The sequence below is a fragment of the Galleria mellonella genome, unplaced genomic scaffold (genome assembly GCF_026898425.1).
Source record: "Galleria mellonella isolate WM207_F2 unplaced genomic scaffold, CSIRO_AGI_GalMel_v1 utg87, whole genome shotgun sequence".
NCBI classification, from domain to species: Eukaryota; Metazoa; Arthropoda; class Insecta; order Lepidoptera; family Pyralidae; genus Galleria; species Galleria mellonella.
Genome location: NW_026442166.1, coordinates 4,429,239 through 4,457,223, shown reverse-complemented (window position 1 = coordinate 4,457,223; position 27,985 = coordinate 4,429,239). Strand labels below are relative to the sequence as shown.

At 35.5% G+C, this 27,985-nt stretch overlaps 1 protein-coding gene across 6 annotated transcripts in view; it reads right to left on the bottom strand.

Moving 5' to 3' along the window:
* LOC113510427 (protein madd-4) overlaps nt 1–27,985 on the bottom strand; it is a 496,544-nt gene that overhangs the window by 65,965 nt on the left and 402,594 nt on the right. For all 6 annotated transcript variants that reach the window (XM_052902081.1, XM_052902084.1, XM_052902085.1 and 3 more), the window contains one exon: nt 9,427–9,571. In XM_052902081.1, the coding sequence (XP_052758041.1) occupies nt 9,427–9,571 (145 nt within the window). The remainder of the gene's footprint in view (nt 1–9,426; nt 9,572–27,985) is intronic.

Here is a 27,985-nt window from a genome sequence, read left to right as displayed (position 1 = left end):
CGGCGTGAAGATAAAAGCTGGCTGTGGGCATCATTTTAAACAATTCCTCAGAACAAAATCCGTTATACAAACGATAAAAGATACAAAGGGAGTCAAAGGAGGCCTTAGATTTAAAAGCTCGATACCGTCTGTGAGCTTGGTATAGTTAACAATTCTCATAGCCCATCTTTGAACCGAGTCAAGAAGACCAAGATTGATTGATACATAAACATAATACATAGTTGATTAATACATAAACATAATACATAGTTGATTAATACATAATACATAGTTGATTAATAAATAGTTGACTGTATCCCGATTAAAGCGAGCAAAGCTACGGGTTGGGACTAGCAAAAATAAGTGCGAACAATCACCTTGAGAAACCAGACACCTGGAGGCACATGTCTTAACCAAGGAATTGGAATGCCTAAAACACAATTTTAATAGTTAAAGACATACCGTCACCGACGATAAGGGAGTGTCAGATCCCTCGCATTCTAAGTAGTTGTATACCGAGTCGGCTTTTACTGATATTCGAGTATTTCACTCGTTTAAAAATAATCGAATTCTGACTCGAGTAATTTTTGTATTGATTTCCGAATCTTTATTTTAACGAAGATGAATGTTCGGTCTTTTAAAAATTACCTACTCATTTGATAACTAGCAGTTCGATCCGGCTTTACACGAATAAATAGATTGAAAGATAAATTAGTCTATACTCGTAATTCTATACCTTCTAATATTATAAAGAGAAATATTTATTTGTAATGAATAAACTCAAAAATTATTTGACTGATTTTAAAGCATATGAAACCATATTTCACCCATATAAAGCTACATTATTAGCAAGTAACATAGAGTATGTATGTTGCCATGTGGTCGCGTCATAGAATAGACCGCTACCTTTCCCGTGGGCGTCATAAACACGCGACTAGCTCAATTGCCAAAAAATATCCTAAACTTGTACTCGAATATCGAATACCCGAATTTTGTATATTGAGTACTCGAGAAATCGCCCTCTTAGACAAGGTAGAAATGAATCTATTGATAATATCATTTCGATCAGCGCCCATATCGTCATAGTCGTAGAATACTGACGGATCTGACGAATATTACATATAAAGATCCGTCAGTATTCTACGACTGTGACGATATGAGAAAGAATAAGACAGCGCGTATCGTCATCTCATTCTAATATCATGGATTCGCTAGCAATAACGATTCTATCGATAGATTCGTCTGTACTTTTATTTGAATACGAATAACTATTAGATATTCGAGTCAGTACTCGAGTTAGCTCGACTCGTCCCAACACTAATTGTAGGTACTTTTTATTTTACAACCCTCACATTGTACAGCAGAGGTCCGACCCGAAAACCACCTTGCGAGATAATCTTTTGGTCTCACTGACCCGAGACGCAGGGTTTTAGACATTTCAATTGTTAATTACGTGTCAGTGTCTTAATGATAAATGGGGTGCGTCAGACCCCACCGGCGAAAGGGTTGAGGTACAGCGCTTTGGGCTTAATGATTGTTTTGAGGGTTGGGTTAATTTTTTTTTAGCCGACATAGATTAATGGGCGGTCTCAGGTAATCTGCGATGATAAAATTAACTGATACGAGAAAAAAATAGAGTGATCCTTATTCGATTGTATTAATTGTGTTTTATTTAAATAGATAGATAGACAGATAGATAGATTGACTCTTTATTGGTTAATTGATCATTATTGATTTGATGATTACTGTTTATTCCTTCATAAGATTACAATAGTAAACTTATTATAAATACAAAGTATTGCAAGGAATTTTTTCATGCAACTTAGAATGGCAAATAAGCTGACGGCGCACCTGATGGAAAGTGGTAACCGTCGCCTATAGACATGAGCAGCACCGTGGACATAACAGAGTATACTGTTTCGCCCATAATACCCCCCAAAAGTTGCTGAGAAAACAATGGGTGGCCTTATCGTTAAGAGCGATTTCTTCTATTATTTATTATTATAATTATTATATAGTTTAGACTTAATAAATTAGTAAGGAACGAGCATATGTAGTATGAAAAGTCACTATCATTATTTATTTATTTATTTACACTTTATTGCACCAAGTAAAAAGAGAAATAACAAATACAGTAAATATTAATGAGAAGTGATACATAAGGCGGCCTTATCGCCAAGCAATCTCATTATCATCACCATATCAGCCCGTAACTGTTCGTTGCTGAACATAACCCTTCTCCTGGGGGGGGGGGTGCAAGTAGTTGCCATGTTTGCCAAGCCGATTGGCAACTGCAGTTAGGCTTTGGAGATGTTTTAAGAGGGACGCTGCTGTTCATTCCTCGCTCTCCCTTAGTTGTCTCTTACGACACTCTAGGGAAAGAAAAAATTGCCTTTTCTAAAAAAAAACTAAAGACCTTATTAGTAAATATAATCATACGACTGCAAGACATTGTAATTTTTTACAGTAAACAATCATTATCATATCAGTCTTTAGCTGTCCACTGCTGAACATAGGCCTCCCTATTGAGGGGTTTGCCAGTAGTTGCCACACTTGCTAAACTTGGCAATCGCAGTCAGGCTTTGGCGATGTTTTAAGAGAAACGCTATTACCCATATCCCTTGACACTTAAGTTCTCTTAGTTGCGTATTACGATGCCCACGGGAGAGAAATTCTTTGCCCATTCTACGCTGGGACCACACCGCGAAATAATAATAATACAATTTTATTTTAATTACATACAAATGTCAAATTTTATCATATTTTTTATCTATTTATTTATTCTTTATTGCACAATAAAACTTGGTACAAGTAATGAGTTTCATACCATATGGTACCTATTCTCTACTAGCTAACTATTAGGTTTTATATATATATAATAAATTAAGTTTATTTAAATAAAAAAATATTTTATTTTAAATTCTATCTAATATATATATTTCATATTGTAAATAAAATTACACCAATACAAACACCCACACCAAAATTCATTCATTCGGCATTATTTCGTACGCTTCAGTGCTAGTTACGTTCAATCGGATTATGTTCGTTCGAAACGTACGATTTATAACGTAAGCCGTACATTAAAACAGTTATCACTCATAGACGATGATCGTAACAAATGTCTAGACTAGACCGAAATAGGTTTCATAATAAAATCTACAAGATTCATGGTAATAGCTTCATAAAACACAAAGACATTAAAAGAGTATTGTAATCTTTGATAGTACAGTCTGTTTCCCATAGAATTTAATGGGAACGTAAACAAATGAATAATTGATGGGATCATAAGACAGTTTAATAATATCGAATAGTAATACTAATGAAAAATCAAATAATTCGTATAAATCGTTAACTGTCCACTGATAAACATAAGAGAGGTTTTGCCAATTGTTGCCACGTTTAATAGGCGGATTGGCAATCGCAGTTAGGCTTAATGATATTTTAAAAGGGACGCTGCTGCCTATCCTTCCACCAGAAGTTCTCTTAGTAATCTCTTACGACATCCATGGGAAAGGCCTATTCTATGCCGGGACCAAAGCCTAGCGTAGTAACTAATAGAAAAATTTCCCCAATGGTAAACTACCATAGGGAACGGCCCCGATCCTTATGACAGTCTATGGGGGAGGCATATGTACAGCAATGGACAGATAACAGCTGAAATGACGATGATGATTCGACAATTTTAGTAAATGGTAAAAATTCACACGAATTGTCAAACTGTTCCTTTGGGAGTAGCTTAAAAAAATATTTGTATAACTAGATTACTCGAAGAGCAAGCATATGAATTAGAAATTATATGATCATTCGCATTTAATTGTAGTTCCAGAATTCGGAGCAAGCGCCATCTTAGAAATTGATAAGCGCCCGCCATCAAAATCCACGGAACAGCCCGCCAATACATTACAGCAACATTGTTAATTGCGAATGTCGGGGGCTCTTGTAATTTATATCTTGAAATCCACCATTAGTCGAAGCCTACCGATAAATCACAGGAGAAATTCCTTTTGTCTCCGCTCTAGCGCTGAGCAACAGTTCCTTCAGAGGAATTCAGTTGTAAACGGGCGATTTGTCTATTGCCATTTAGTGTTAGATGCGAGGCACCCGACTACTGTAGTCGTAGTTAACTACGAGTGTTTATGATAGATATATATTTGTTACTCTTTTTAATAAGTTTATTAATAAGCAAATTACATTTTTATTCATACAGCGGCATGGTGGGCTCTTAATAATATGGTTGAACACAACAGTGGCTGGCTCATCCGTCATACTCGTGAAAGGACGCTTCTAATAGAGACTGATTCGTAGCTCTTTTTTTTTCTTTTTATCAATACGAAGTTTATGATAGTCATTTTATCCATTCATTTTTTTTCGTTGTAAACTTTTATTAAAAAAAAAAAAAAACAGCTGTGTTTTGCCCGTTGTTCTCAGCTGAAATTGCATTTAGAACTGGGCGGTAGATTCATAAAAAATTACGATTTAACAATACTTATTATTAAGATTACTTGAATGAGAATTATTTATTATTATTATCTTAATTTTTTTTAAAATTCACATCTCCCCTCTTAAAGAGAGGGAATGGCAAACTAACCCCCGGCGGAACAAGAGTCGGCCGAGGTTTAGGGCCCCAGGAAGAAACTAAGAGCACCGCTTTATGTATTTTTCCCTGGAGTGAGCCGCCTCGGAATCTCGTCTGAGGTACTGTTCCAGACTGGTTGGAATAAGACCGTTCACCGACAGAATAATTGGAATAATTTCGGTAGATATAACTCTCACATGTCGGTCATCCCAAGAGCCAAGTCGAGATATTTCGTCTTCTTCCTTATTTCGGCTTTTACGAGGTTCTCGTCACGCGGTATGTTGACATCCACCAAAAACACCCTTGAGAGTGCCCGATCCTTCACCACGATATCAGTAATCATAATAATAATAATTATTATTATTATTAAATACAAACCTTGTGTTTTGTGGGGAATGAATCCTTAACAAGAAGGCGAGATAGTGCGTTAAACCGCACGCTACTCCACTACAAGTATCCCGTCTGCGTACAACATTATTCTAAGAAAATTTGCGAGGGCCGATTCTAATTAAGAACCCTTGAAAGATGAATATCCTGATAAGAATTAGCACTCGCAAATTCGGCGGAGTAATTTGTTTTATGCCGCCTATTATAATAGGTCGGACTGATTGAGTCGTTTGATCAAAACGCTGAAAATAATTGATCAAAGATTTTTGGCGGTTTTGTTCATTTCACTAGTACAAAAGTTTTGTTGCCGATAGACAGTAACACCTGGTCGCCTATGTCCATAGTACTGCTCATGTCTATAGCCGATTACCACTTTCCATCAGGTGGGCGAAAATTGTTTTTGTTGCCGATTTTATTTGTCGGTCGATTAAGATGAAAATTGTTATTTTATTAGGTTTTGAGGGCAGGCTGAGTTTATTTAGTGAGGTACTTTTAAAAATGTTGACAGCCGGGCTTATACCGTCGAGTAAAGCTTTAATAGAAGTTTGTGTTTTTAGTTTTTTGTGTAAATATGCCATCATATTAAACGTCTGTCCGCTGCTAAACATAGACCTCCCCTTTGGGGAGGTTTTGTCAGTAGTTGCCGTACTTGGCAGGCGGATTGGCAACCGTAGTTAAGTTTTGGTGATGTTTTAAGAGGGACGTTGCTACTCATACCTTGGCCATTAAGTTCTCTCAGACGCCTCTCACGATATAGTAAACGCGGTAAAGAAAAATTCACACGTACAATGGCCCAAATGAGAGGCTCAAAGGAGTCCAATTTACACTAGTAGTTTTTGTATGAAAAAGTAACAAACATACATCCCTATAAATAGAATAGAATAGAAACATTTATTGACATACAATTACAATATAAAATATAAATAACATATACAAAAAGTGTTTCATACTAGGCAAAAGGAATCGGCTCAGCTGATGCTGTGAGTGTCCCAACGCAATGTGAACAGCTGCACAGCGCTGGTTTTCAGCCAGTCCCTCTTTTAACAAACCAACCAAAGTGCAGGGTACCACTGTACATTACTTCTTACAAGAATTATTTCTCAATACTAATTAAAAAAATACTAATAAAAAAAAAGGAAAGAAGTTTATATTTGTGCCTATATTTGACACATACACACACACACACACACACACACACACACACACACACACACACACACACACATATATATATATATATATATATATATATATATATATATATATATATATATATATATATATATATATATATATATATATATATATATATATATATATATATATATATCACAAATGGTTGCATTTATAATAGTAGTGGAATTCAAGAAATTTGATATTTATTTTTACATTTTTAATTGTATTAAAGTAAAATACACGGGATTCCTAATATTTTTTCTTGAAAAAAACTCGTTATTAAATTCTTTGCAATGTAATATTTTTATACTGTAATTTTACGTACGTAGCAACATTATTAAATTAGATGAGGTTCAAAAAATATTTTCACATTCAGTCTTGTATATTATTATATTATATTTAGATGTATGTATATGTGGGGATAGTATGATAGAAAGATGCATGAAACGGAACTGGACGGAGAGCGAGTGAAAGGTACGGAGCGAAAGGGACAGGAGATGCACACACACGATACGACACGGAGACACGACGTAACGTGCATGAGAGACGAATTATACGCTAGTGATGTAAAAATAAAATTAAAATAAGTTCAAGTTGTATAGAATAATTAAAATATATTGTATCTAAGTACACTACTATTTCATTCTTGCCTACAATATGTATAATCCGGTATTTTATACAATACCTAGACATTGTCTAGAATAGAATATCTGGAACTTTTAGGTAATGTATAAAATATTGTTAATTTTATATTCTGCCTAGATATTCTATACAATATCGAAGTCAGTAATCTATATAACAGACGAAAACAGATAAGTAATACGTTAATTACTGACGATCAATAGTAAAAACAATAGTTAGAAGAAAACGATGCAAAAATAGTCAAAAAGAAGCCATCTTGGGATTACTGGTTATTGAAGTGCTATGATTCTATAAATGTTGGTCAAAAATATAATTTGATATTTCCTATAATAATTAATATAAATAATAATTAATCTAATATAAGAAAAAATAATCTAACTGTTCACTGCTGAACATAAATCTTCTCCATAAAAAAAGGTTTTGCCAGTAGTTGCCACGCTTAGCAAACGGGTTGGCAACCACTGTGGCCGTGTGGTCCCGGCATAGAATAGGCCACCCTTCCTTTCCCGTAGGTGTAAGAACCGACTAAGGGAGGGCGAGAAATGGGCAGCAGCGTCTTTGTTAAAACATCTCTAAAGCCTGACTGCGGTTGTTAATCCGCCTGCTAAGCGTGGCAACTACTGGCAAAACCTTCCAAGGGGGAGGTTTATGTCCAACAGTGGACAGTTAAAGGCTGATATAATGATATGATGTCCATCTCTCGACCATTTAGTTCCCTTAGTCGCCTCTTACGATGCCCACGGAGAAGAAAGGACTAAGATTTTGTGTTTTTTTTTTTAATTTTTTTTATACATCTTAGAATGGCAAACAAGCTGACGGCCCACCTGATGGAAAGTGGTTATCGTCGCCTATAGACATGAACAGTACCATGGACATAACAGAGTATACCGTTTCGCCCATGATACCCCCCATGCGTTGCCATTCCTGAGGACTCAGATGTTACTCCTCTGAACTCTGTAAATTCACGCCATATCCCACCCTTCAAACTAAAACACAGCCATGCAAACACAACTGCTTCACGTTTGAAACACGAATGGGACAGAGGTACCCAAGCAAATGACTTTTGTACAAAGTCTCCCTCTGGTAAAATATACAATTCAAAATACAATTCGTTTTGTGAAGCTAGTTCTTAATTGAAAGCGGTAAAGTCCAATTGAAAATCTTCCCTTTTTGAAGTCGGTTAAAGAATTATTATTGGCCATTCTATCGGAGCGGACTTGTCAAGTGGGTGAATAATAGTGGAGTATGTTAGCAGATTTATAAGCCCGGTCGAGAGCATCCTCTAGTACGGCGCACACATATGATTGTGAAAAAGGGGGAAAACTGAGTGGTTCTACACGTGAAGGTGTAGTTATTGCAGTGTGATGAATTACCAGAAGGAGACTTTACCAGAGGATAAGGGGTATGTACTTCTGTCCCATTAGTATTTCTGTCTTGTGCAGTTGTTTTTTTTATACAACTTAGAATGGCAAACAAACTGACGGGCCACCTAATGTAAAATAGCAACAGTCGCTTATAGATATGAGCAGTATCATAGACATAACAGAGTATACTGTTTCGCCTATGATACCCCCTATGCATTGCCATTCCTGAGGACTCAGGTGTTATTCCTCTGTACCCTGTAAATTCACTGCCATATCTCACCCTTCAAACCGAAACACAGCCATGCAAACACAACTGCTTCACGGTTGAAACACGAATGAAATAGAGGTACCCAAGCAAACGAGAGTTTAAGAGTGGGAAGCGAAGAAATTACAGGGTAAAGAAACATAACACCTAAGTCCTCAAGATTAGCAATGCTTGATAGGTATCGTGGACAATTCAAGATAATCTGTTACGTCTTTGGTACTGTTCAGGTCCATAGACGACGGTTACCATTTTTCATCAGGTGGGCTGTCAGCTCATTTGCCATTTTAAGTTGCATAAAAAAAGATGAATTCCAGACTCAATATAGCACTTCCAGAGATGAGACTAGAAACTTCATGAACGACTAATTTAAAACTATACATTCAAAATTTTAAGTCAAATATAAAGAAACATTTCTGTTCTATATCTGAGATTTTATCTGTGGAAATCTCAAAATAATCTCAGAAATAAAATATACCTATATATTTTACTGAATTAGGTGTGATATTGCAGTAGATAACTGGTTATTCGATTACAATTATTTTGTCTAATTCCGCTACCATCAATACGAGTATATGTGCTAACACTAACACTCATAGATTGACTACTCCATATTAGTCATCAGTCTCTGACTACCATTTCGTCCAAGCATATTTTGTGACACGTATTTTACGTCTAAACGAGGCATTTTCAGATAAATTAATAGATCCTTACTCGGAGCTTAGTATCAACCGCTTGGCATCTAAACTGCTAAATGAACAATATAGTTGGCTAAGTAAAATGGAACTCCTGAATTACTATTCCAAAATCTTTGATTAATATCCATATGCTGAGAGTTATAAAAAATAAACCGTCAACTTGCGACGGCAGTTATTTTGAAAATATTACAATATTAAATATTGTCACTAGAACTATAAGGTTTATATAAAATTTCAACTTAATTTCATATCAAGAAGTTGTTCTAATTTGGCTTGCAAAAATTGACTTAAATGACCTAAGATAAATTTGAAGTTAAAGAAAAGCTTGTAATAACTAACCTCCACCGCATGTAGCCGAGCACAAAGACCCGGGAGTAGCAAGCCAGTGGTAGCGCGGTCGGGAGCAGGAGGAACCGTCCCCGCCGCAGACACCACACTCGTCCACTCGACGGGTAGACCCGACACGGAGGTCGCAGCCCACGCGCTGTTGATAAATTGAAATGTTACATGTTTATACCGAACTTAAAGGGTCGCATACAGAGCGGTTTTACAGCGATTGCTTTTCACAAACGCTCACGCTGTGGAATGAGCTTCATGCCGAGATTTTCCCTAAAGACTATAGTATGAGGTTCTTCCAAAAGTGTTTTAAGGCTTCTTCAGGGTTGTTAACTCTTGGGGTTGCAGGCGTTCATAGGCTATAGCAATAGTATTATATTATCTGTGGCTACAGTGACCGTTTATCATCAGACGGGCTGTCAGATTGTCTGCAATTTTCGTGGTATAAAAAGAATTGGAACTCTAGATAAATTCAGCATCTCGAAGAATTTACTTGGAGTTAAGTACGAAGTTCTCTAGTTCTCCGAGACCGCGAAGAGGAAGAACATACCCTAATTGTATTACTAGTACGTTTACTAGCTAGCTTCTAAATCCCATTACAAACAATCTCTTTCCCCCATAATCATTAACATGTAAGCCATTATCTGTCCACTGCTGAACAGATGCCTCCTCTATAGATTACCATAAGAAATTACCCTGAGCCATCTGCATCTATTAACTTCCTGCGAAGCATTTGAAGTCGTCATTTTATCTACTGGAGGGTCTCCCACAATACTAGTACTGAATCCTAATACTGCCAGTCCCATAAACTTTGGTATGTTGAAAGTCGAATGTTCGGGTATATCGAATGATACAGTAATTGAGGAATACGACCTATTTTTTTGTTATCAGAAAAAAAAGGTATTCCTGTTCTAAATAAAATATTAAATGAAATCAAACGGCGCAATTTCTAGTGGAATTTCAAAAGCTTACTCGACTTTGAAATACTATCGTATAATAGACGGCGATCTAAATCTACTTTATGGACAAAGAAAGCTATTTGTTTTAATGCTAAGAACTTCCAATAATATTTTCTCTTTGAAAGGAAATTACTTCTAAAAGGAAAGTAATAAAGTTCATTATTGACCATTCCCATTTAAATGCACGGTAACAATTTATTTCCTTTGCCTAAAATATCTGCCGTCATGCATCACGGAGGAAACTTTTGTGGGAATAAACAAACTCATAGAATATTCATGTTTCGTGATAGCATGAATTTGTAACTATATAGATACGTACGAACATACTTAAGTTGTCTTATATATTATAAAATATCTTTACATACACTTAAGATTAACATTCAACTTTGTGCATAATTATGAAATGTCTTATTTAAAAGTTTATAGTAGAAACCTGGATGCACCCGTGTGGCATGCAATTTCAGGGAATTTATTATCGGATTGCAATTTACTTTACTTTATATTACTTTCAATGTTTTATATCAATAATTTATTAATAATTGAGTCTCACTGGACTTACAATTCTGAGAATATAAGGGATTTTTTATCCAGGGTTAAAACTATTTTTTAGGTTCAAGGAGTTATCCATGCAAATGATTTTGTACAATATTTTTTACTGGTATAGATACATAATAAAACATAACCTAATAAAAAAAAAAGATACACAATACATTTGGCAACTCATTTTACCTAATAAGCAAATATTATAAAAATTCTGAAAATTTATTAAATATTAATGAACTTTTAAAACTTCCCGCAGGTTGAGACAAAATAATAACAAATATCCCGCGAACGGGTCATGTTCTGCTGATATATTAGAAGTACAGAAATAACGACGACCTTTACAACTAGTGAATGCTTACTATCCTTATTTCTTACATTTAAATTTATATTAAAAATATAAAAACTCTAAGATTAGACAGTGTCATTTTAATCATAGATTGTAAGGAGTACTAGTGAAGTAGAAAACATAAAGATCTTTTTAAAATACTGTTATGTAAGTTAAGCATTTTTCCAACAAAATATTCGCCAAAATTGAAGCTCTCATACTGTCTAGGAAAAAATGTTCCGTTTAACTAATAAACACTCTTTAAAAGGACAATAATGATTTCGAATTCAACCTGTATAAAGTAAAAAGTATATACAATAATGGTACCAGAGGGAGACTTTGTACAAAAGTCGATTGCTTGGGTACCTCTGTCCCATTTGTGTTTCAACCGTGAAGCAGTTGTGTTTGCATAGCTGTGTTTCGGTTTGAAGGGTGGGCGTGATATGGCGTGAATTTACAGGGTATAGAGGAATAACATCTGAGTCCTCAGGAATGGCAACGCATGGGGGGTATCATGGGCGAAAGAGTATACTCTGTTATGTCCATGATACTGCTCATGTTTATAAGCGACTTTCCATCAGGTGGTCCGTCAGCTTGTTTGCCATTCTAAGTTGTATAAAAAAAATATAAATTTAGAGACACCGCAAAGAAGTATCAGAGAGGGATCCAATTCAATATGAATGAGTCTTTAAAACTTCCCGCAGGTTGAGGCGGAATATCCACAAATATCCCGCGGACGGGTCACGTACGGCTGATATCTGGAAACTTCACAAATCACGGTGCCTTCTACAACTCGTGAATGGCCAGTACCGCACTTTCTTTGGTTATTTTGCATAATTTCATATATTATTTAAGTGGTAAGTTCGAGAGGCTCGTTTGCATAATCCCCGCGCGAGTGTGGTGAACGAATACTAATTTGGCCCAAGTTCTCCTGTTACGGCCAGGTCAATGGTTTCAAGATCAAGTTAGCATCGATTACGGTGGAAATATTTTGCGGAAACTGCGCTATTCTTTTGCTTAACTTCCTTTTGATTTGATGTTAAATTTCCGACGTCGATTTTAACTAAATATAATGACTAACTATTACTACATTGGTTTGAAAGGGGAATAAAATTAATAATTTCTTATTAAAATAAGTAAATTATACTACTCGAATAAAAAACACAGCGATTTTGACTTATCATATAAATAGACAAATAGGTTCGATATTAGTTTTTGTTTGTAAAAAAGCTCAAAAAATACTAATTTTAATAATTCCTTCATCTATAAAAAGCTTTAGTAACATGGGTTGTATTTTTATTTTCAAACTTTACTTTGCACGGTTCCTTTAGTTTTATTATAAAACAAATGAAACACGATGGACGTTAGTATGTATATTTTTATACCATAAATGTAGCAAACAAACATACGACCTGTCTGATGGTAAATGGTTAATTAACGTTTTTATAGACATGTATTATTATATAACACACACTTTTATATACAAAATAGTAAATTAAAAATTACCTTATTTCAGAAATTGCTCATCAAAATTAATACCAAATTGATTAACATGAAAACTTTCTATTTATCTTTTAAAATTAAAAACAATTTCACTTCTTTCTTACTTTATCCGAGCAGTAAGTGCTTTATATTATTCTCAATTTCGTGTATAATATAGTATATGTCATATATATGTAAGTATATTTGTTATTCATATATATATATATATATTCGTTTATATATGTAATTTTAGTGTGTATGTATATCAATAATTAGTAGTACCGCATTCGAGTATTCTGACACTTCCCTACGGTTGACTGGGAGAGAATGCTTTTAGCATCAAGTCCGCCATGTACACATATTTGTACTAATAATTAAATAAATAAACTTCATCATTTTTAACTTAGTGAAAAAAAATACATAAAGATAGTTATGAAACTTAGTTATGAATAAAACCGTCGCTTTAGCAAGCGTCTCGCATTTTAATGGATGCCCCATTTGATTCTTCTAGATTCGAGATTCAAATCTGTTAGAGTTTTATAAGCAAGTTCTTTAAGATTTTCTATTAATTTTTCGGATTTTTTTGCAACTGTATTACGCCACTAGCTTATTGCTAGCTGCTTTGTATGTATGGATTTCAGAAATAGGAAAATAAACGGTATACACCATGTCTAGGTGACGTATCAAGGTAAAATTTATATCAGTTTCTAAGTTAGACATTTTAATAATACAAAGCAGGTGCAGGGTGCAGGTGGCTCAGGACCGTTCCTTATGGCAATCTATGCGGGAGGTCTATATTTAGCAGTGGACCGATAATTTTTTTTTTATACAACTTAGAATGGCAAACAAGTTGACGGCCCACCTGATGGAAAGTGGTACCCGTCGTCTATATACATGAGCAGTACCATGGACATAACAGAGTGTACTGTTTCGCCCATCATACCCCCATGCGTTGCCATTCCTGAGAACTCAGGTGTTAATCCTCTGTATCCTGTAAATTCACGCCATATGCCACCCTTCAAACCGAAACACAGCCATGAAAACACAACTGCTTCACGGTTGAAACACGAACGGGACAGAGGTACCCAAGCAAACGACTTTTGTACAAAGTCTCCCTCTGGCTGAGATGATTAATTATATGTAGGTCTATTGCAATAAGTTTATATTGAAAGAAATATTTTATTATGTATCTATAACTCTCAACAAATATATTTAATTTTATAAATTGCATGTTGCGTGCCTGTATATGTAACTTTTTTTTTTTTTTTTTCAACACTGGGGGCAAACGAGCATGCGACTCACCTGATGGTAAGTGACTACCGCCGCCCATGGTCACCCACAACACCTACAGCATTGCAGGTGTGCTGCCGGCTTTTTAAAAAGGATTATGCTCTTTTCTTGTACGTAACTTCTTATTGTACCATGTAGCAAGCGAATAAATATGATTTGATATGATTTAGTACAAATAGATTGTGTCTCCCAAAAACCGACTTCAATTGTGTTAAAATTGTTTATTTTGATCTAAAAATGAAACTACTTAAATTCCATTTTGATAAAATTTCTAAATGGAAAAACTGTAATTGTCTTACAAATTAAAAAAAAAAAAAAATTTTCGGTTTATAACTAACGTAGTAACAAATAAAAGAGAAGAATACAATCGCATTGGAAACCCTCTTTTTTTTAAGTCAGTTCAAAAACATTTTTTTTTTATTTCATAATAATCTGTTCCTGTGAAAAGCAATTCATCGAGTGGGACTTTTGTGAGGCCAATTATCAAAATACTTTTTTCTCCCTCGTGTTTAGGGCTCCTTGAACAGACAACGGGATCTCGGGCAGAATTTTGAATGGGCCTATTGTATTGTGGTGAAACTCTGGCCTATCAGACTTGTGAATTAGGCGGGATAAAGGGTAGTCATTATGGATAATGGAATAGAAATGAATTATTTAAATACTAGCTATACTTTGTACAAAAGTCGTTTGCTTGGGCACCTCTGGTCCATTCGTGTTTCTACCGTGAAGCAGTTGTGTTTGCATGGCTCTGTTTCGGTTTGAAAGGAATATGGCAGTGAATTTACAGGGTACAGAGGAATAACACTTGAGTCCTCAGGAATGACAATGCATGGGGGGTATTATGGGCGAAACAGTATACTCTGTTATGTCCATGGTACTGCCCATGTCTATAGGCGACGGTTCAGGTTCATCAGGAATTAATCATGATAGTTTCCAGGGGGAACCGCGTGGAGGTCGACCTAGTTAGGTATATTGCTAGCAATGGGATTTTAAGTCTCTATTACTAACAATCCCTTTCCCCCCAATCCAATCTATTGCCAATGACAACTCTATACTACACTCATGAAAGAATAGTTAGGAATTAGGTTATAATTGGGATCAGTTTACAATAGTTTGCATTGGCAGGTTACAGTAATATGGACAATATGGAACCATTGTGTTTGCTAGTATTGTAATTCGAGAGTACGAAATGTCTTAATTTCAATATCGATTTATTGGAATGAATTTCAAAAATAACCCAACTGGTCAGTGAACTTATCCCGCTTATACAGACGAAGTCGCGGGCATAAGCTAGCTTTTTTATGGCAAACTTAGAATAGCAAACAAGCTCGTCCACCTGATGGAAAGTGGTAACCGTCGCCTATAGACATGAGCAGTACCATGGACATAACACAGTATACTGTTTCGCCCATGATACCTGAGGACTTAGGTGTTATTCCTCTGTACCCTATAAATTCACTGCAATATCCCATCTGTCTACTAATTCTTAAATTAAAGAGAATAATATTTTACTCGATTTCGTAAAGTTCACATAAATCGCAATCGATTCATACCGCTGTCTTCGCGCTCACTCACTCGCTACACGACAGCAAGGGACAAGAACTACTCGCACCTACTTTATTATGATAATCGGAAAATTCGCCACATTTGTGTGAAGAGCGGCACTCGACTCGATTATAGAGGCCACTGAATAAGTGATGTACCATTGCTACATATAGGGGTAATTTATAACGCCGCCGGCGACGGAACTGATTTTCGGGATTTTTACACGAAACGTCGCCAGTGGAAGAGTTATGTGGCCTGATTTACGCGAACGGCGTTATTTCCTCGTTGTCACAGTTAAATAATGCATCTTTTGTCAATTTAAATTTAATTTCTATTTTAATGTTTATCAAACACAAGGCATGCTGTGGTCGCCTACAAATGTAAGAACAGTTAGATCTAATCTACCAGTGTATTGTATTGAAATGTTTCGCTGTATCTTATGTTGGTAATCCTATAAATAAATAAATAAATAAATTTACTTAATTGATTGTATTCTTTTTTTTATACCACTGAGGTGGCAAACAAGCATACGGTCCACCTGATAGTAAGTGGTTACCGTATCCTATGAACACCTACAATACCAGAGGTATTACGCGTGCGTTGCCGACCCTGAAGAAATTCGTATGTTTGAACGGTTTTATCAGGTACATTTTTAATACTGTAATGTATTGTCTACTAGTTATGGTATATGCTGCGGTTTTGCTTGCGTGAATTAGTATATAATATAATGTTTGCCGATTGCTCTTGGCATAGAATAAGTTACCCCTTCTTATCCTGTGGGTGTCGTAAGAGGCAACTAAGGGAGGGCGGGGGATGGGCAGCAGCGTCCCTCTTAAAATAACTGCAACGCCTACTGTGATAGCCAATCTGTCTGCCAAGCGTGGCAACTACTGGCAAAACCCCCCAAGGGGGAGGCTTATGTTCAGCAGTGGACAGTTAAAGACTGGTATGATGATGATTTAAACGTGTCTAATCTTCCACTGCTGGGCACGGTTCTACACTATAACAGGGTAAGATCTTTCTCCTATTACAAAGATTAATAGACAGTTGGACGGTTTTTTTTTAATGGATGAGAATGGAATGGCAACCCCGCCTGCGCTATCAATATACGCTGGTGGGACACCAGTGAGGGATGATAGATGATTGATGACAGCTGGTCAGTTGGTCCATCGTGACGAATTCCACAAGAATCACCCGCGATAGTGGTTACAGGGGGAATCGCATGGAAGTCTACTTGATAGGGTAAATTGATAGCAATGGGGCCCTTATTTATTTATTCATAGGATAACCAGGGCTACACTAGAGCAGAAAAATACAGTTTAGGATCACAAAATAAGCCACTAATAGGTTTTCACAAGTAGCAACAATATAGATACAAGGCGCTGTACACAGAGCAACAAAAATAGGAGTTAACAAAAACAAAAATTTATGAAAAAACAAGAACGAAAGCAAAAAAAAAAAAAACAAATGAGGATAAAATACAAAGTAAAAATTAATTACAAGTATTTGATTAAAATATGGCCTTCTTGTCCATACAATAGTTATTCAAATATTCAAATTGACTATGAATAAAAAATTGCCTACTCAGTTGGTCTCTCGCTGTTATTATATTTTTCGAAAATAGATCTATATTAAGATTTTTAGAAATAGTATTAAAGGTGTTGCTAGCTCGCCAAAACTATGTTATTACTAACATTAATTCCCCCTCGCAGCTAGACAGTCATTTACATGGTTTTTTATGGAAGGTTTGTATGTATAAATTGGACCCAAGTGAAGGTGGAGTGGGTCATTAATTAAGTATAAATTAAGTGATAAGTACGAGTATAATAAAGAAGCGAGCAATAAGATGGTAATTTTCTTTATCTATACGCAGGATATATTTTTTAAAAGTTTTTCTAAAACCATCCGTAGTGAGATGGCTTTATCTGTGGAACAAAAAAAAATGGGTATTGAAACCTCGTGACACAATGGCGGATGCGACCTGACATCATCAGGGAATGGGGACGCGAAATAATAAGGCCTGCGTTTGGCGCAAGGCAGGAGAGACGGCGATGAGCGAAGCGAGGAACAAATAATGTTGGATTGATATTGCGGACTTTTTTTATACAACTTAGAATGGCAAATAAACTGACGGTCCACCTGATGGAAAGTGGTAACAGTCGCCTATAGACATGAGCAGTGCCATGGACATAACAGAGTATACTGTTTCGCCCATGATACCCCCCATGCGTTGCCATTTCTGAGGACTCAGGTGTTATTCCTCTGTACCCAGTAAATTCACGCCAATATCCCACCCTTCAAACCGAAACACAGCCATGCAAACACAATTGCTTCACGGTTGAAACACGAATGAGATAGAGGTACCCAACCATTCGACTTTTGTACAAAGTCTCCCTCTGGTAAACTACAGGAACATGGATGCAAGTGGCTCAGGACCGTTCCTTATGGCAGTCTATGGGGGAGGCCTATGTCCAGCAGTGGGCGGATAATGGCTGAGATGATGATGATAGGGATTTTGCCATGTAGTCCCAGCATAGAATAGGCCACCACATCTTTTCCCGTGGATATCGTAAAAGGCAACTAAGGAAACTTGGTGGTTGAGAGATGGGTAGCAGCATCCCTCTTGTAACAATACCAAAGCGTAACTGCACTTGCCAATCCGCCTGCTAAGCGTGGCAACTATTGGCAAATCTCTCTGACGAGAAGACCTATCTTCAGCAGTGGACAGTAACGGCTGATATTGGTGATAATGCATATTATAAAGAGGAAAGATTTGATTGTTTGTTTGTAATGGATAAACTCAAAAACTACTCAACCGATTTTAAAAAATCTTTCACCTGTAGAAAGCTATATTATCCCTACCTACGTAAATGGAAAGGGTGGTCCGATCTATCCTGGAACCATACGACTGTATATATTATATTATACTAATATTTAACCCATTGTACTCCAGCCTAGTAACTCATAGAGAATACTCATTAACTTGACAATAATTTATTATAATATAAATATTATAATCATATTATAAACAGTATAGGATAAACACAGACAGTTTCGTTTACCTAAGTGTTAAGGGCGCTGAGTCAGTAAAATAAGCGTGTCGCCGAAGCCGCGACAGTGGATTTAATGTTTTTTTTGATGGGTGGAAGTGGAATGGTAACCCCGCCTGCGCTAACGGGATACGCTGGCGGAGCACCAGTGAAGGGTGATCGATGAGAATGAAAAGAGGCCAGTTAGCCCATCATGATGAAATCATTAGGAATTAACCATGATAGTTTCCAAGGGGAACCGCGAGGAGGTCGACCTGGTTGGGTATATTGCTAGCAATGGAATTCTCAGTCTCCATTACTAACAATCCCTTTCCCCCCGTGGATTTAATGTTAGCATTTTAATGTCGCAAATACGGCGATAACAGAGTGCAAAGGGTTAAGTATAGATTAAATAGTAATTTTTTAAATGATAAAAAATTATAAATAGACATTTTAAATTTTTCAATAACGCTCCCTCTGATGCTTTGCACCACAAGTCACGGCGTCCGTACAGCTCTCCTTTGTCTAGTTACCCACGATGTTTGCCCTCGTTTTTAAATTAAAACTATGTGGCCCGGAATTTTTAACTCGTCATATTTTGTTGCTCACCGGGGCGGCTAGTTTTTATTTTTTTTTTATTATTATTTTTAAACACAACTTTGGGAAACAGTGGCGAGATTATAAAAACGGTTAAGAGTTCGCCTATGCTAAGAAATGTAACGTTGCGTTGTATAACATTTTGTGGGTTTCCATTATTTTATTATTAATTAGAAATTAAGGAATTATTTATCATCGTCATCATATCAGCCTTTAACTGTCCACTGTTGGGGGGAAAGGGATTGTTAGTAATGGAGACTGAGAATCCCATTGCTAGCAATATACCCAACCAGGTCGACCTCCTCGCGGTTCCCCCTGGAAACTTTTTAAAAATAATAAATACAGTTAATTTTAATGAATTTACAGGTTACAGAGGTATAACACCTGAGTGTCATGGGCGAAAGAGTATACTCTGTTATGTCCATGGCACTACTCATGTCTATAGGCGGTTACCTATACCTTGCAGTGAAGATGAAATAATAAAAGTAATAAAGTCCTTGAAAAATACTCGCTCGGTGGGATTTGATGATATTTCAACACTTATATTAAAATTGGTTGCTCAAAAAATTGCACCGGTGTTGACTTATCTTATAAATTCTTCTTTTACACAAGGAAAATTCCCGAAACGTCTAAAACATTCTATTATAAAACCATTACATAAAAAAGATGACAAAAATAAATTAAAAAATTATAGGCCAATAACACTGAACTCAATATTTTCTAAAGTATTTGAAAAATTAATGTATAAAAGATTAATCGACTTTATCAATAAATTTAATATAATTAAAGAAGAACAGAATGGATTCCAAAGAAATAAATCAACTACTTTGGCTGCCTTTTCTGTCATCCGTAACGTAACAAAATTTATTGACAGTAAAAAACGAATAACTGGAATTTTCTTTGATATGACAAAGGCTTTTGACAATGTAAATCATAGAGTATTGTTAAACAAATGTGAACGATATGGTATTAGGGGTCGTGCTTTAGACTGGATAGCAAGTTATATTACAGATAGAAACAGTGCGTCCAGATAAATCGCATTAATAATATATGTATGACTAGATCATTTACATCAAATTATCGTTGTACTTTATCAGGAGTTCCTCAAGGCAGCATTTTAGGTCCATTGCTGTTCCTTTTGTATATAAATGATTTGCCTGATATAACAAAATATCGATGTACTTTGTTTGCTGACGATTTATCTGTTCTTATTCCAGACGATGAAAAAACATTAAGTGACTATGAAATTGTAATCAATAACACAGTGAAAAGTATAGTATCTTGGCTTCAGGATAATGACTTAAATGTTAACATATCTAAGACCAAATGTGCGTTGCAATTTTCTAATTATTCCATGCCACCAAAAAATATTGTTATAAAATGTAAAAATGAAAAAGTGACTGAATGTAATGAAATTAAATTTTTATTTACCTTGGATAAAAATTGTAACTGGAAAGCTCATACTAACTACGTAAGGAAACGTTTAAATAGTTTTGTATATGCTCTTAGGCGATTAAAAAGAGAGGCCAATGAACAAACGCGCGCGTGATAGCGTATCATGGTTATGTGGGTTCAATTTTAAGATATGGGCTTCTGCTTTGGGGAAATTCTATAATGTCGAAAAAGGTCTTTATAGCACAGAAAAAATGCGTAAGAGCTATCTGTGGTGTAAAACCAACAGATACATGTAGACCATTATTTAAAAAACTAAAAATATTAACACTTACATCCATGTATATTTATGAAGTAGGAATATTTGTTAAACAAAACCCACAACTTTTTACAAAACTTTCAAATATGAATGAAGTCACATCAAGAGATCCCACAATGTTGAAACTGCCCATCTGCAGAACCACGCTGTATCAACAAAACTGTGATATAATGACTATTAAAATATATAATGAAATACCAAAATCAATAAGAGAACTACCAGTAAGTCACTTTAAATTACGGTTAAAAAAATGGTTACTGGAATGCAATTTTTATTTAATAAATGACTTTTTAAAAAATTAAATGAATGTATGTAAATGTGTAATTTCATTTGTATTGTATGACATTTGTTATATTATTGACTTGTTATGTATTTGTTTTTGTTTAGTTTGTATTTGTATTTGTTTAGTCTGCTACCACTAGTATGTTTGCGGCTGCCAATATTTATGGATTGATCCTACTAGGCTATTAATATACTTTAGCCACTAAATTATAATACTAAATTTGCATGCCTTTAGATAAGGCGAAATGTGTAGATCTATTATATTTAAGACCATTATTATTACCACATTTCTAGCAAATAAATAAATTATTATTATTATTATTATTATTATTATTATTACCACTTTCCATCAGGTTGGCCGTCAGCTTGTTTGCCATTCTAAATTGCATAAAAAAAATTAGAAGTGATACAAAAGGGGGCTTTATCGCTAAGCAATCTCTTCCAGTTAACCTTTGGGTATAGGGGAAAAAGTGACTGCTTTTTCATAGTAAAAACGTCTTGTTAAATAATTAGAAATTAATTATAATTAATATAGTAAGAAATTGTTAATTTTTGTTAATGTTTCTGGCGAGCATGGTAATAGTAGGCGATCCTACTGTTATGGGTGCAGTGGGCCCTCAGTTATGGGAGGCTAATGGCTTATTATGTTGATGAATGTAGGGTAAGACATCTCATTTTAGAGATAAGCCCGTATTGTACAATGGGGAGTAAGGGTCATATTTTTCATCAACTCTATCCCGTGGTATCGCTCGTGTGATTCGAGAAATAAAGTATTCTATATGCTAGGTATATTGTGCGTGTGTATGTGTGTGTCCGTGCGTGCGTGCGTGCGTGCGGGCGTGCGTGCGTGTGCACCTTAGACTTGTTTACATGTTTTTTTTTGTTTGTAACATTTTATTGTACAGTAAAGTTTTAAATTATTTATTTATTTATTACGTCAACTGGATGAGCTTTCTAGTCTTCCAATACGCATACTATGCATTCTTCAAAAAGGGGTAAAGAGGTTTCTTCAGGGTCAGCAACGCGCGCGTAATAAATACATCTGGTATTGCAGGCGTTCATAGGCTATGGTAACCGCTTACCATCAGGTGGGCCGTATGCCTGTTTGCCACCTCAGTGGTATAAAAAAATATACATACAATATTTCCAATTCAAATATGAAACTATAGGATATACAGAGTTTATAAGAAAATAATGAGTGGTATCCCATCTATTCCATAAATCCCATAAAAGGAATTTTTTCCAGCCAACCTTTGAGTAACTGATTGAAACTCTGGTACTAATATTATCATTAAGACTGTATCCCATAAAAAACAGACTTTAGTTGTGGCAAAACGAGTTTTTTTTTTTATTTCAAAACAAAAAAATTAACTACTAAACCGATTATGATAAAGTTTCTATGGAACCAATCTATAAGTATATCCTATAAACATACATACATATCTGTCACGCCTGTCTCCCATTAGGGTAGGCAGAAACAATGGAACGCCAAATGCTTCGATTCAAACAGACCTCTTTCGCTTCTTCCACATTCATCAATCTTTTCATACATGCTCGGCGGTTACGGGTACTTTCGGTACAAGTATATCCTTTCAGATAAAAAAGAATTCTCCAAATTAATTTTTAACTTACATAGTTATAAGGTAACAAATACAAAAAATTAACAGCTCGATATCGACAGGAGTTCACTCCCATACCTTAGAAGCTGTAGATGGTCGCATACAGCCGCTGTTTTAAAATGTTTCCTCCCACGAACGCTCAGGTTAAAGAATGAGCTCCCTGTCGAGGTATTTTCAGGAGATTACAGCATGTGGTTCTTCAAAAAAGAGGTTTCTTTCAGGATTGGCAACGCGCGCGTAATTCCTCTAGTATTGCAAGTGTTTAGAGGCTACGGTAACCGTTTACCATCAGGTGGACTGTATGCTTGTTTGTAACCATTGAGGTAGTGGTATAAAAAAAAAAGAAAATATGTATAACAGAACTGAGAGCTTTATTCTTTTTGTGGTCGGTTAAAAGTCTGATAACAAGCATTGTAAATCCGTAACAATGGTTGCGACGCCCGTCGATTGCAAAGTCGTTCAAAGTTGAACGTTTTACAAAATGGCAACTCTTTGTTATAATTTTTATTGAATGGCAAAGTTTCAACAAGTTGTAATTATTTCTTTGAATGAAAACGCAATCGACGCGGGCAAACATAAAAGATACGAATTCATTCTTTATCACAGAATTTACAAATTATTTGCTTACACATTTTCGACGGCCAGCCTGTCAGTCTGGTAGGGTTGACAAAAGTGATTTTATTTTTTTATTACCAAATAAAAAAAAAAATAATTTATTATTACCTTATTTTATTATTTAGTTATTTTATTTTTATAACACAGGGGCAAACTTGCATGCGGCGCCCATGATCACCCGCAACACCAAAGGCATTGCAAGTTGTGTTTATAGCGCGACTTTGTTTGCCCGACTGTCACAGCGTTATATCTCGGACACAATTGACGCTATCGACTTAAATTTTAACATTTAAATTTTATTATTTCTACGCTTCTAATGTTGAAATAGTCAACCTGTGTAATTATATGAAGCTATATTTATTATAGACAATATGATTATGAATATAGGTAAATAAAAAAAATAGGATTTGCTTTGTCTTTTCTCTCTTTCTTCTTTTATGTTTTAAAACTGCATAGTGTTTGTTCATGCTAATCTTCTAAACCGCTCAACCGCTTTTAATGTAATTTTAAAAATGCGTGTAGTTTTCTTCCATTTGAGATATAGTATATAAGTGGTATAGTAACCATGATAACCGATGGGGAAGAAAGGTTCTTGAGTGGCGACCCCGTACGGGCAAACAGTGTACGACGGTCCCCCACTAGATAGAGCGATGACCTCATATGCATTGTAAGGAGTCAATCAATGTAGGTGGCCCAGGAGCGTTCCTTATGGCAGTCTATAGGGGAGGCCTATGTCCAGCAGTGGACGGATAATGGCTGAAACGATGATGATAGTGTTTCCTTCGATAATTAACCCTCGATGTGGTAGATGGTAGTGAAAGGCAAAGAACATTTGCCCTGCCAGATAGGAAAGATATATTTTAATACATTCTTTATGGGGGAAGGGATTGTTAGTAATGGGTAGTTTTTTTTATTGCTATCAATATATATATTGAGAGTAATAAATAAACAGAGGGCCTAAATTTCGGAGCCAAACGAAACACAAATTTGATTTTGAAATTACATAACACATGCCGTTTGGAAATATCAAAAACGTTAAAATATTGTTCCTTTAGACTTTTATGATAGGATGTGTGACGAACGAGATGATAAACTCCATTAATTGGTTCGATTTAGGTGTGAACAAAAACACGAAATTGAGTCCGAAATTTCATTTCATGGTAGACCCGCAGGTTAACCTATACGCGGTTCCCATTGGAAACTATCGTGACTAATTTATCGTTGAATTCGTCATGATGTCGTCAAATGATTCGTCGAACTAATCTACTTTTTCATCCTCACCAATCATCCCTGACTCGTACACTGCCAGTGCATACTGATAGCGCAGGCGGGGTTACCATTCCATTATCATCCATTAAAAAAAAAAAACATTCATTATATAGAATTAAATACATTTATTATAACTTTGTGCGTTAGCACACTAGATTTATAACATTGATTTGGCTTTTGCTGTTATAATGTTGTAATTATTTTTAATGAATAAATAAATAAAATAAAAAATAAATTATTTATTTAACAATTTATTTATTTATTTTTTATTGTACACAAAAAATTAAAAACATATAATATATATTAAATAAAGATGTACAACAGGCGAGCTTAACTCTGTAAGAGTTCTCTTCCAGCGAACCCTGAGTGGAAAAGAGCATTTATTACCAGGTTTTACATTAATTACATTTTATATAAAGACAATAAAATCCATAAATTATGCATAAATTCCAATACTCATTGTTATTATCTATAAACTTGAGAATAACGAAGTGTATTTTTGTTGAACGACAAAGTTGGAAACAATTTGAGAGTAATCATTTTCATTGAACAGAATTTAAACGGCGCCGACGAATCATAAACAATTAAATTCAGTTTCTTAATGGAGAGAATACAAAAACTTTACTTACACACATTTGGCAGTAAGCCCACCACCACCAGTTATAGGGTTGACACTAAATATTTATTTATTTATTTAAACAAATAGATAGATAATTTATTTACATTACTTACAGCACACAAATTACAATAAAAAAACATACACATAATACACATAATAAAAGAGATAAAAGAATGAAAAAACAAAAAAGCAACAAAACAAAAAGCAAAATATATAAACCAACAATTTCCTTTCTTTCCTTTCCTTCATGCGTGTGCCATAGTAACACAAAATGGTCACAACTCAGTTTATTGCTTTGCCCACAAAAGAGCAAAACACTGATATTCTGTTGTGGCCAAGAGTCAGTCGCGAAATTCCTTATTAAAAATAATAATAAAAAGAAATAGAAATAAAATGCATTGTGTGTGTCCATTACATTCGCCTCCATTTGATATTGTATTCTAAATAAATAAATAGATACCATTAGATGAGGGGTAGTCAGAGGTCACTTTCTGTCACTTTCAGGCATTCAGGCAATAAATATTTCCGCTACGTACCTATTAGGTATGCCAATTTTATTTATTTATTTTACACTTTATTGCACCATTTATAAAAAAAATAAATACATATAATTGTAATGAGAAATGATACAAAAGGCGACCTTATCGCCTTAAATAATAAATCCAAATAATTTTATAATTGTTAAATCTTAAATTATACAGATAGAGTGTCTCCATACAAATGTTTCGAGAAAGGCAGGTCAACTTTTTCATACAATATTGCTTTTTTTTTTTATACAGCTTAGAATGGCAAACAAGCTGACGGCCCACCTGATGGAAAGTGGTAACCATCGCCTATAGACATGATCAGTACCATGGACATAACAGAGTATACTGTTTCGCCCATGATACCCCCATGCGTTGCCATTCTTGAAGACTCAGGTGTTATTCCTCCGTACCCAGTAAATTCACGCCATATCCCACCCTTCAAACCGAAACACAGCCACGCAAACACAACTGCTTCACGGTAGAAACACGAATGGGACAGAAGTACCCAAGTAATTGACTTTTGTACAAAGTCTTATAGCTTAATAAATAGTTATGAGTGTTTATAACTTCTATATTTATTATGTCTTATAAATTATGCACCTTTTTAATACGTAAATATTCATTTTATTCATTACTAATTAAACATAGATACGTCAAGATACATTGTGTGTGTAAGTATATAGAACACTGATAAAAAAACAAGTCAGCTAATATGACAATTAGCTGACAAAAAAGTTGACCCGTTTTTGAGGCTCGATGCTGTATCTACAATATATAAGTAAGTGTGAAATATTGTAATTCTTTGAATATTTGTTACTTATTTTAAACGGCTTCGTCATCATCATTCCAGCCATTATCCGTCCACTGCTGGACATGAGCCTCCCCCATAGACTGCCATAAAAAACGGTCCTGAGACACCTGCATCCACTGACTACCTGCAATGCATTTGAGGTCGTCACTCCATCTAGTGGGGGGTGTCCTACACTGCGTTTGCCTATACGCGATCGCCACTGAAGAACCTTTATTACACATCGATTGTCGGTTGTTCGAGCTACGTGAGCAGCCCATTGCCACTTTAACTTGCTAATCCTTAAATGGCTTAATGTATTTTTATACAATTTGGTAATTTGGACACCTGCTTATATCCTAACGTAACACTTTCTATATTTTGTATATTAAGCTATACGAACGAAGGCTCGAGAAACACGTAGTAACAAATACCACTGCTACACAATCTAAGTTGGGGGAAAGGGATTATTAGTAATAGGGTCTAACCGACCCATTGCCAGCAACGCACCCTATCAAGTCCACCTCCACGTGGTTTCCCCTGGAAACCAGCGTGGTTAATTCTAGTGGAATTCGTCACAATGGGCTGACTGACCTGCTTTCATCCTCACCTATCACCCCTCACTGGTGCCCTGCCAGCATATACCGATAGTGCAGGCGGGGTTACCATTAAAACCCATTAAAAAAAATCTTACAAAATTATATTATTTTTGAGTTAAAGATTATAGAAAATGGCGATAAATATGAGCACAATTTAGAAAGGTGCATTTTTTAAATAGACACGACCGAGAATCGAACCACATTTACACAAAATAACGTGCCAACCCTAGCACCACAGACATTGGCAAATAAAAATGAATCAATCATCATCATTAGCTGATAACTGTCCACTGCTGAACATAAGCCTCCCCGTGAGGTATTTTACCAGTAGTTGCCATGCTTGCTTGGCTGCTGCTGCCCATCATTTGACTATTAAGTACCTTTAGTCGCCTCTTACGACACCCACGAGAGAGGAAGGGGTAGTCTATTCTATGCTGGGAGCACACACCTTAAAAAAACTGTGGTAATAATAATATTATTTTCATATTGTAATAATATTCAGAGATGCAGAAATAATATAAAAGCTTGTACAAAATTTCCGTACAAAAGTTAGAATTAAATATTGGCACATTGACCCAGGTGTCAACCCTAAAGATACTGGGGCAGGAAGCTTAAAACGATTAGCATATTTCGAGTTTGAGCTTGTGGGTGCGACAGTGGCAAATTTCATTATAATTACAAACTTAGGTGGTTTAACAAAACATTTTGTTATCATGTTAAAAAGTTTGCTCGTGTATATATGTATTACTGGCTTTATATCACGG